Source organism: Dendroctonus ponderosae, unplaced genomic scaffold, assembly GCF_020466585.1.
Source record: "Dendroctonus ponderosae isolate FM_Combo_2020 unplaced genomic scaffold, Dpon_F_20191213v2 Dpon_F_20191213_3, whole genome shotgun sequence".
Taxonomy (NCBI): Eukaryota; Metazoa; Arthropoda; class Insecta; order Coleoptera; family Curculionidae; genus Dendroctonus; species Dendroctonus ponderosae.
The window spans coordinates 730,239-741,522 of record NW_026018508.1 but is presented as its reverse complement, the minus strand read 5'-3'; the positions used below and the strand labels follow the sequence as shown (position 1 = coordinate 741,522).

Below are 11,284 nucleotides of genomic sequence, written 5' to 3'. Positions count from 1 at the left end.
CATTATCGGGTGATTTGAGTTGAAATTCAAATATCGGTTAGTATGAGTAGGTTTTCTATAGACCAAGGTTTCGAAATTGTCTAAATTTTTTTGAATCAGTATGTCGAGAAAAGGAATTTGGTGATTTTGTTCTTTTTCAATAGTGAATTTAATTGTTGGTTCTTTATTATTCAGATAAGATAAAAATTCATCAAGTTTTTGTTCGCCATGACTGTAAATAGAGATCATCAATATAACGCCACCAAATTATTGGTTTAAATTTGTAATTATTAATGAACGTTGATTCAAAATTTTCCATAAATAAATTACTGAAAAATGGGGATAATGGTGACCCCACAGCCATTCCAAAATTTTGTTTATAAAAATTGTCATTGTATTGAAAATAAGTTGACTTTACACATATTGTTAAAAGTTCAATAATGGTGTTAATGCTTAGTTGTGTGCGTTCTTTAAGATTGACGTCATTTTGTAATTTTTGTTTGACGATATTTAAAGTTTTATTAACAGGAACGTTAGTGAATAGACGAAGAGAAATATATTTGGCTAAGGGATGTGTAGGTGAATTTATACTACTTTTGGTCGTAAAGGAATATTAACTTTATTAATTTTTGTAACTCCGTAAAAATGTGGTGTTTTACTATTGTGTGGTGTTTTTTATTGTCACATTTTTGATGCGAAATACCCAACGAGAAGTTTGTAAAAAAATTAATTGTTATTGAAAACTGAGAAATTTGCAAAAAACTATATCAGAACTACGGCAGTAATGTTTCTCAAGGTAATCTGTCTAATTAATATTGCGCAAATACCTGCTGCTTCGTAATTATTTAAAACTCCGGTAACCATGGAATTATACAGACTGACAATAAGATAAACAAGGGTAAACAGTAAATTCAATAAGATTTGTTGACAAAACAACCTGTTCTCATAACCTCGAATATTGGTGTTTAAAAATAAACCATACAACACATTTGAATGGTTAACTCCAAACAAGCTAGTGCTTGTGTAATCACATTATCCACTCTTATCAAGCAGCTTCTCGTATTCAGTTAATTAACTCCTGCTCCATTTGTATCTCCTTGTGCTTTGTGTATCGTACAAACGTGGTAGGAATCTGGTGCTTGGGAAAGTGTCAGTTATTGTGCTCTGAGTGCCCCTGGAAGGCCCTGATTCGATTATGTCCATTACTTGTTCCTCTGTGCCTGGAACCCGAACATCTATAGCCGTCCACTATCTTCCTGGAACCACTCCTAGCCCTTTGTTGGCGTGAGTTCTTTCAGTTTCTGCCATGTTACTGTAACATTTCCCCTGAACTAATCGCATATCCGCAAATTCGTGAAAGGAAATTCAAAGTATTTGTTTTTATTGACAAGGGCTATCCACCTGTAACTATCTGTTAATGACAAAAAACATCATTGCCGCTTTGACTTTTCATCAAAAAATTGTAGACGATAACTTTTTTGATATCAAAAATTTTCGTAATTTGAAGCGAAGATAGTAATTTTTCTTTTTGAATGCTTAAGTATTCCAATATGCTGCCAATTAAACATGGAAAAATTTCTAAATAATGCCTAATAACAAAGTTGAAGTTCGATCTTCAACTGTTAATATCTTCTAGAAATTTTCGAGAAAAAAATTTTCATATTTTTCTCGTAATCTCCAAGTGAGCCTCTATCACCCCTTAAAAGGAATGACGCCAATTTTGAATCACCCTGTATATTTGGATTGTGCACAGTACGTGGGGATTTCAGAATTAATTTTTGAAAATTTAGAGACTGTTGATCATTTGCCAAACAGTCTCTCCCAAATAAATTCAGCAAAGTTGATTTTTGAAAATTTGTAATTTTGCAATTACTTTTATATTCAACCACATATTTTTAGGTGTGCATGATTTGTTCTTCCCTTTACTTAATGCAAATTGCTGTTGCATTTTGAGAACATTCTTTATGCAAAGCTTAGTTTGTTACACTAAAGACTTACCTCTGCCGGATAAAATGGCGCCTGCAGTGAAACACAAATCGCGTTACAAAAGTCCGCAATCCCGATAACAATCAACGTAAGCCACTGCCTTCTTGTAAAATTCAGCATCGTGCACCAAACGAAGAAACTTGAAATCGATTTCCAAACCGCGTGCACACGAGTTATTTTGCAAAAACCACGTCCAGCAACGGCAAGTTCGCGTAGAAATAAGATAATTGCATGAATATCAAATAATTAGTGTACAAGTACTTTCTCACTACCATGTCGATCGCATCTGTAGTCAAAATAACTGCCACTGATAAACGATGTAGTCGGCGAACGTCGCTGGTCGAAGAAAAGCGCTCAAAAACAGCAAAAAAATCTGTTGAGAAACTACTAAATGTGCCTCGGTCTCAGTAAATCAGTCGTCACTTTTCTGGAAACGGAAATTTTAATAAAACGGCATTGATTATACTGCATGTGAACGTGTCTTGGGGCCAAAGGTTGCCCGATATTGTCCTATAAAAGTTCATCATGTTCCAAGTGATAGCAAGCCAATCGATCTTATTTTTCTCGTGCAAGACAACAGCTTTCAAGTGTTAAAAATCACTTTGTTATGACCAGCATTTCGATTAGATTTATTGCTGGTTTCCGGGAGCTTATGAAATGTGCTTTTGAACATTTTCAATTTCGATAAAGAGCTGCGTACAACATTTTACTCATTTTTCCAGTTAAAGATGCCAACCTTTAAAATATCTGCGTCTTGTCAACAATTAACCGGATATAAAACTATACAGGGTGTCCCGTAAGCACATGATCAAAAGGATACTGCGATATTATTTGCATCAAAAGAAGACAATTTGACCTAACTTTTTTAACAAAAAATGTCCGGCGCCTCTGCTATTGATGGTCAAAGTTCTTCAAAAAATGTATCTTTTTTTGAAATCTCGGGAGAATGGTACGATGTATTTTGGTGAAACTCGCTGTGAATTTGTTCTTATGTAAGACTGATATTTTGATGAAACAATCGAGTTCAGCCGGTTGGGCCAAGTGGTGAATTCTTGAGTGTCGTGGTACAAAAACTGCCAGAACTTTTAATTTGGTGGAGAAAATCAACTCATTTTTTTTTTGGTTGATGCACTCATCATTTATTCACAATTTTGTTTGTAAAATTCTGTAGCATTCATAGTTTTTGAAAAAAAAATTTGGAAACATTAACTGCAAATATCGCGATACGAGGCATAAATTAATTGTCCATCAATCTCACAAATTTTCCAAGACAACTCTTGCCTGAAAGCGTACTCGTTTACGCGGCGCATATTTACAGTTAACGCCTAACATTATTAAGTGGCAATAAAACAGATATATTTTTTGCGCAAAAACTATGGATGCTACTAGATTTTACAAAGAGCACAAAATTGTGAATAAATAATTAGTGCATCAACAAAAAAAAATGAATTGATTCCATCGACCAAATAAAAAGTTCTGGTAGTTTTTGTACCACGACACTCAAGAATTCACCACTTGTCCAAACCGGCTGAACTCGATTGTTTCATCAAAATATGATTCTTACATTAGAACAAATTAACAGCGAGGTTTACCAAAATGCATCGTGCCATTCTCTCGATATTTCGAAAAAAATAATTTTTTTGAAGAACTTCGTCCATCAATAGCAGAGAGCCAGAAATGTTAGATCAGATCGTCTTCTTTTGATCCAAAGAATATCGCAGTACCGTTTTGATCATGTGCTTACGGGAGGGTCACCCTGTATAGGTACCTCAGAAGCCAAAGTACAAAATTCACGCCTTTGTCGCCGAGTATTTCGTTTTTCTTCCTAATTCGTAAATTGGTCAAATTTTTCATCATTTAGCAAGTCGCCTTTGACCTTTTTTGGGGATTTAATGCGTTTTTTATCGCCTCGCATTCGTTAGAATTAGCTTGATTTTTTCCTCCGCGATAAACCTACTGCGCGTAAATAACTCAGTTAATCAACTTGCCGAAAAAATTCCATGTTGAAGAATTAAAACAATAGTTTACAAAAAATAAGGCATTTTTATTTATCACTCGGCGGTTTACTATAAAATTATACAAAGGGATTGAAAACCGCTCTAAATCTATTGCATGTTTTAATTCAGACAGTGGCGTTTAATGCCCAGAAAAATAGATTTTTGTTAGTTCTCTCCTCCACAGGAGAACTGCAGCGCTGCAGCGCCTAGGCACCAGCCGCCACTTTGCTGTTAAATAATCTTCACAGCTGAAGAAGTCCCTATCTATCACTATACAATATAAACTATAAAACTTTGTACATAAAACAACAGAATAATCAAATCCACTTGTTCAGAGAACGTTCCAATTTCAGTCTGATGAAGATTCACATGAACGTCTTCTTTGGAGTCCTAAAATACGCAAAAACAATTATTTAAGCATCAGGCAGCCAGGTTTTAAGGGGCAGCTGCATGAAGGCACTGTTCAAAAACCCTTTGAAATGTCGGGCCAATGATAGTCTTGCTGCTGGTTTCATTTCCTTGATGATTTCTTCTGAGTTGTTGTTGAGGAAGTTGTTCATTGCTTCTCCTACGGACAAATTTTTCGATAGTTTACTGCAAATCGGGTTGGATTGGAGGGTTCAACCCACCTATAACGTTGCCATGATTGATGATGTCTCTGATTCGAAAGCGGCTTTTTTTCAGTCGGAAATCGACCAGCATTTTGTCGATTTTCATATAGCGCACGTCGTCTTTGACGAATTCTGTGCCGAAGATTTTGGCGGCCGCATCGATGTCCACTAAACAAGCATAATCCCGCGCGTAAAACATGTAATTGTGCCTCAAGGAGAACTTACGGAAAATTGCCCAAAAATCTCCTTTAGAGCGGACGGGGAACAGGAGAACGTTTCCATTAACGTCGTATTTGCCTCGGATGTCCATTCTTGGAAATTTCAAGCCGATTTCTATTATGTAATTGTCCACATGTGCACTGAAATGTCCATGAATATCATAAGGAAATTGATGACAGGTTGAAAAAGCATTGGAGCAATTTAAGAAACTCACTTTATACTTTCCACTGTATAATTTTGAGCTCCCGTTGCAGTAACATTGTAAAAAGCTGCTTTGACTTTAAGGGGCCCCTGTCCATTTTCAATGATAATTTTGTCCAGTTTAAACGGATCAATGCTGGGCACGTTCAAATCGTTCAGTCCATTAATCAAGTAGGGCCTCAGATGGTTGAACGTCTTTTGTAGGCATTTGTTGATGTTCGGATCCTTCTTGTAGCAGGGCAGAATGTACTCAGCTAAAGTGTATCGAGGAATCATTTGAAGAATCAAGCGAGGTTTTAATTAGTTGCCGCTACAAACAACCGAAATTTATTACCACACATAATTTCCTGAATTAACGTAATTTTCCCTCGAGTACACCGGCTTAATAAAATCAGAAAGTAGGTCTGTGAAATATGCAGCAAATATAAGAGTTATGACCGCCAATTTTCGAGCTGAAGCTATCGAATTGCATTTTTATTCAAATGCCACTTTTGCATAACGGAAAATGTATTCGACTGGTTCGAAGGGGAATCGCATAATTGAAGAAAAAATGGAGGGTTATTGAATCTCTGGTCAAAGCCTCAAAATTGTGTTTAGGAGGAATTTTTCCTCAACGTTTCTCTAGCATGAGCCGATTGCAGCTTCAAAGGTTGAGAAACATGTGCAAGTGCACAAGTCTCGCGTTTAATATATACGGAAGAGGTAATGGGCACACATTATGCAACATCATTCGGTAATTTATACAAGAATGGAATGGGTACAAGACATTTCCTGCAGGCATGTTTTGCATTGTGCTCGCATGTAGCATGTTACGTTTCGGCGTTTTCAATTTTGACTCGTTCTGCACGTTTAAGGAATGTTATTTGAAAGTTCAAACATGAATTATACTGGATGGTTTTTCAACAACTGTGAAAACGAGTATTTTTTCATGGTTTCCTTGCTTTGCTTAGAATAAAAGATTTTTCAAATAGACAAAAAACGACACCAAAAGAAAAAAATACCAGTTAAACCGTGAACCAGGAAATAAATTTTCCGAAACTTTGCCTAAACCCCCAAATTTCAATATTTCATGTTTTCTTTATTTACTCAATTAAATCATCGGACTTTAGCCAACATCTCACTTTCTTACAAGAAGTCACACGTTACATAACAACCATGCCAACCTTCACTGGGTCAATGTCGCGCTGAGCCGAAGAAAGCGAAATTAAACACTCCTCACCTAGATTTTCTTAGATCTTGTCTTTGCGTTGAATTGCGGCAAATTCTAATTGGTATTTAAATTCTCTCTAAAATTGATCAGTTACATCACAGAACGTGTGTAATGTGATCATGCATTCAAGCGGGTTGTTTGCAAATGGAACAATTCTCATTGTTTGAACGGTGCAACTTTTATCTCAGTTCATGTAACAATCGGGGTCTCATAAACAGAACGAGCCAGTTACAACACGCCAAATGGCGTAAACCGAACGATTTGAACACGTTTTTAGGTAAATGGGCCCATATTTCTACGATGGTGATATTTTAGGTGATAAAGGTCACTCAAAACTAATGAATCGACCGTGTTTCCTCATGCCAGTTGGCTTAAAATATCGCGTACTGTAACACATTTGTGAAAGCATTTATGGCTTATTTTACTGTGGGACGAAGGAAAAGACAAATCGAACTGAATAAGATGCGAAAACGCTGAATAATCAAAAAGAAAGTAAGATTACTAAGAGGTTCAAGCAAAGTAAAGAATTGTCGTTAGTTAGGAAGAACTATGATCACAGTTTTCCCCCAAGCAGAAAACAGTTTTTGGCAAATTACGGCAAGTTTTTTCAAACTAACGACAATCAGCCCCAACACAAAAAACCCACTTCGAAGAATAAAAAGTGGCAATAGTAAATAAACATAAATCAGTTGCAAAAAAACTGAAAGAAATCATGGAAATTGTAAATATCCTACCGTTATTAACAATTAAACTACTTATCAATTGTCAACTTACGCGTTGATTGATTGGATTGATTTTGACTCAGTTCCTCGCTCTGAGCTCCAACTCGGAGACAAACAATCAAAACTAGCAACGATTTGGCACAGTCCATTTTACCCGGATGATTCTTGATTAAACCATCAACTCGAAGCAAGAAAAGCGAATTCTATAAGCTGGAAAAAATCGAAAGTAAACCAGTATGCCAACCTATCTACCTGAATGCGAAGAAATATCGCAAGTTACAGGCAGTTGGAGGAACTGTTGGAGAAAGCACCGGCTAGTTTTTGTTATGTGGGGTGGCCGAAAAAACTAATGCGGAGGGGAGACTGGTAATTTTGGGTCTTTCAAACGTACTCACAAATTAAGTTGGGCCACATTTATTACACCCACTAGACGATTGTGTAATCAGGATGTTTGGTTTGGTAATGTGGCAAGAAGAACCGGTTATAAAACAAACTTGCGATTGTATGAAACCAATATACAATATGTAATTTGAGTGTCTTTGTGGACAATTGAGGAAGTTATTAACAATCGTTGCCCTAATGTTTAGCAATTTTAATTTTTTCTGCTATTATTAAATTTGTCTTCATTTTTCCAGACGTTGCTGAAATTATTTCGCGATCTGCGCTGAAGTTCTCTGTTATCAGGTTAGTTTAGATTTTATAATTATTTTTTTGCCTTCCTATGGTTCCCTTTTGGTGCCTCGCACTGCGACTCAGGCAGGAAACAGTGTTTCTAGGTGTTTTTCGCATTTCGATTTCAATGCTTTGCCAGCACCAAAAGCTTTTCAGGCGACCTGGAAAACAAAAGCCAACTTTTTCCTTTTGTGTTTGAGATACCCCGTGCGGGGTTGCCAGTCCCCCATCGGGCGCCTCCCCAGGTGGCGGATAGGGGAATGCTCCGGGGAAATAGAATACTCGGGGCGGATCAAAACTAGCACGGGACACGACAGAACTCCATGTTAGGAGCGGTACTCCAATAGCGTACTGACCCAGATTGGGCGGCTGATCCCCAAACCTAGGAAAGCAACGGGAAACTACCTAGGTACAACACTGTTCCCCAGGATACTTGTTATGGCGGAAAACGAAAATACCACGGCCGTCAGTCTCGGCACCACTTAAATTGGGACCCAGACAGCATTATTATCCATTGGACGTCCATAGGAACGGACTTCGGGCAGCCGCATGTCCAGTGGATGTCCATAATTTGTCCGATTGATGTCCAATTGACATCCATTTTTCTATACAAACATCACAGAATCCTACCTCCTCCGGATGTTCAAAATTCGTGATCCTATGGATGTACGTCTATAAAGCATCTAACGGACACGTCATATATTGTATTTGAAATATTAATTTTGGATTTCCAGAACTTCTGGAGGTCCTGATGACATGACATGATATTGTAGCGGAAATGGCCTGGGGTACTCACGTTTGAAATGGAGGTATCAAAATTCATGGTATTTCAGTAAATGGGAGCCCCATTTGGGCCCCATTTACTGTCAAATATGACACTAACAAGCGGGAAGTTTTGCACCTGGAGATTTCGAGAACCATCTGGATTACCTGGAAGAAATTATATAAGCGACGACGAGAACCACACAGGGGAAGTGAAGTGACAGCAACGACCGGGTGCAGAAGAGGTTAAACCCTGCGAGTCAGAAGAGCGAGTTTTGCGCCTGTTATTGTTATTGTTTGTGAAGTTGACGGTAATTTTGAAGTCAGTTTGTTTCTGTTCCGTAGTTAAAGTGATACCGAGTTGAATAAAAGTTGGAAGCAGAAGAAAGAGTTTGATACCCAGAAATCTACGGTACAGTATATAAATTATAAACATATTAGTATAGACATATATCTATATAATTTTATTAAAAACATATAAATATAGGAATATGAATCTAGCGACATGGAATATATTAAAAACGTAAATCACTACTAAACTAATAATAAAGTAACCAAAAAAATCAGACTAAAACTAAACTAAACATTAAGAACTTAAACATTTGAATGACTCTAAATTTATTATAAATATTACCTAAATAGAACAAAATAATTTTATGTACGGAAAACCAGAATACGTACGGTGACCTCAGAATTTTCACGAACTGCTGCAGCTAAAAACGTAAAGAGCTTAGTATCAACAGAAATATTGCAACTTGCAGAAGATATAGAAGATTTAATATACAAAATGACTGAATAAATAATAAACTTACTAATCAATAAGTCCCAAAACTTAAATTGGTTATTCGATTGGACCCTTAAATTGGAGGAGAGCAGATTTTGTTTGGGATCCAAAAAATGTATATTTTTGAGCCAAACTATTTGTTATTAAATTAGTAAAGCAGAGCTTAACAAACTCATATGGCGTACTTCCGCCAATTTTTACTAGGTGGTTTACCTAAAAAACATATACATTCAAATTCAATTTCATTACAAAATATTTCCCTAACAGCACTATAAATATTAAATCAGATATAGATTAACAGAATAAGATTAACTTTCTGTAAATGACTGGGAGTCAGAATTCTCAACATCGCCTTCAGAAAATTCGCTTAAAATATCATTGGTACTTGTCAAAGGATTAATGTATGTTTGCTCCAATATTAGACCTATTTGTTGAGTTTGACTTAGGTGATGAAATTTCTACATTCAACAAATTATCTCTGTTACAGCTTACAACAGATTTAATGATTGCTGCGTGTCTGCTGCACGTCTATAGTTTTTGCGGTTTGCTTTAGGCATGTTTGTTGTAGAATATTTCCAAATGAAATGAAAGTGGCGCTGAAAGCAAAAGCCATACCAAAAATATTATATTAATTGAGAAAACCCATACAGGGTAAAGTAGAAATACAAAATGGTGTATTAAAACCTACTGGATATAACGATATAAACTAATTAGTTTAGGCGTCTTAATTAAGATCTTTACCTTTATCATCACACTGATGCTGGCAATAGAGTATAGACTTTGCTTGTTCTTTATCTCTAAAGGCACATTTAAACCAAATCATGCACACTTGAACACATTAAGGTTAGCTTTTCATCTGGCACTGATCATCTGTCAATGCTCGGACGTCTTTTAAATACCGGTATTTCGGGTGTCCAACGGATGTCGAAATTACTACATCCGAAGAAGGTACAATGGACATTCGGCAGTCTTTGGGACAAGATTTGGATCTCCATTGGATTTGTAATGCTGTCTGGGAAGAAGGTGCTAAGAATCTCCCAGTCAACCAGTATCTTACAAGCTACATCAGAGAGAAGAATAGGCACATATGGAATGTGCAAAGCATGCGTCAGGCTCGAAAGGCGGCTTACACGGTTAAAGAAATGTTGAGATTGGGAATTGCTATACTCGCAATTACCAAAACGCGATGGCCTGGTTCTGGGAAGTGCGAAATAGAAGACCATCAGATTTCCCATGATAGAGAAGGCGCCCTCAACATCAAAATAGGGTCGCAATAATAGTATCGAGAGAAGTTGATAGTGCCGTGCTAGCATTTGTACCCATCTCTGACAGAGTAGCGATAATGAAGATCAAAGCACCAACATCGATAGCACCGAGGAAGAATAGATAATTTCTATATGAACACGAAAGAAGCTCTTAAACACACACGAAAAGAAGAAATCGCCCTTTTCTTGGGGTATTTTAATGCCAAAGTCGGCTGTGGACATGATGATGATACTGTCGAAAGATACGGGATAGGAGTGCAAAACGAAGGAGGAGAAGCACTTGTCCAATTCTGCAAAGAATTTAACTTTATAATTACGAACACATGGTTTAAGCAACCCCCCATGCGTCTATATACCTGGAAGTCTCCCGCTGATAACGATCGGCATATAGTAATAAATCAGATTGATTTTATAACGATGCGCAAGACGTTCCGAAACTCGATAACATCCGTAAAAACCTACCCTGGTGCAGACGTCCAATCTGACCACAATCTACTACGATTAAAGAAGCTAACAAAATCAAAACGAGCAGAACGAATGGAGACCGAGAAAATCTAGGAGATTTCGACACATCCATAGCCTGATAAAAAGAAAGATCAAAGAGACAAAGGAGGCTTGGTTGGCAGAGATAAATAGATGGATAGATAAATTTTATTAAACATTCACATTGTCAGAAAGTTACAACAAAGTAACAATATTATCAGATTTTCGGTCGGTTGCTTCCTTTGCCCATGATCTTATAGGAGCGCTAAGTCGTCCATTACCTGGGCAGTGCCCTAACATGGACATTCTCGTCAACGTCAGGAGATAAACCTAAAGTGGTGGTTTTGGTCTTATTCGAGGGACATTCAATAAGAAAAAAGGGTCCTCCTGAAG

The 11,284-nt window shown here is 37.0% G+C and overlaps 2 protein-coding genes and 2 long non-coding RNA genes across 4 annotated transcripts in view; 1 reads left to right on the top strand and 3 right to left on the bottom strand.

The window, feature by feature from the left end:
• Positions 1 to 2,460, bottom strand: part of LOC109542556 (MFS-type transporter SLC18B1) — a gene marked incomplete in the record, with an annotated part of 13,300 nt that extends 10,840 nt beyond the window's left edge. Inside the window, 1 exon segment of the mRNA XM_048664813.1 lies at positions 1,978 to 2,460. Coding sequence (XP_048520770.1) covers positions 1,978 to 2,085 — 108 coding nt within the window.
• A 1,609-nt stretch (positions 2,461 to 4,069) lies between these two features.
• Positions 4,070 to 7,074, bottom strand: LOC109542567 (circadian clock-controlled protein daywake). Its single transcript, XM_019911839.2, has 5 exons — positions 6,978 to 7,074; positions 5,007 to 5,247; positions 4,799 to 4,932; positions 4,592 to 4,741; positions 4,070 to 4,530 (listed from the first exon to the last, which is right to left on the bottom strand). The coding sequence occupies exons 1-5, from the start codon at positions 7,072 to 7,074 to the stop codon at positions 4,376 to 4,378; spliced, it is 777 nt and encodes a 258-aa protein (XP_019767398.1). The 3' UTR covers positions 4,070 to 4,375.
• Positions 7,075 to 7,517: 443 nt separating this feature from the next.
• On the top strand, positions 7,518 to 8,438 carry LOC125503873. Its single transcript, XR_007281126.1, has 3 exons — positions 7,518 to 7,609; positions 7,798 to 8,263; positions 8,332 to 8,438. It is a non-coding gene; the product is annotated as an uncharacterized LOC125503873 (long non-coding RNA).
• Positions 8,439 to 8,979: 541 nt separating this feature from the next.
• Positions 8,980 to 10,017, bottom strand: LOC125503874. The gene is made up of 3 exons (XR_007281127.1): positions 9,885 to 10,017; positions 9,172 to 9,356; positions 8,980 to 9,072 (listed from the first exon to the last, which is right to left on the bottom strand). It is a non-coding gene; the product is annotated as an uncharacterized LOC125503874 (long non-coding RNA).
• Positions 10,018 to 11,284: the final 1,267 nt, after the last annotated feature.

Coding starts and splice junctions, on each gene's coding strand:
- LOC109542567 (XM_019911839.2), bottom strand. CDS start 7,074: ATGGACTGTGCCAAATCGTTGCTAGTTTTGATTGTTTGTCTCCGAGTT. Junction 5,248..6,977: donor TCAATCCAATCAATCAACGC/GTAAGTTGACAA, acceptor GATACACTTTAG/CTGAGTACATTCTGCCCTGC. Junction 4,531..4,591: donor CAATCATGGCAACGTTATAG/GTGGGTTGAACC, acceptor ATTTGTCCGTAG/GAGAAGCAATGAACAACTTC.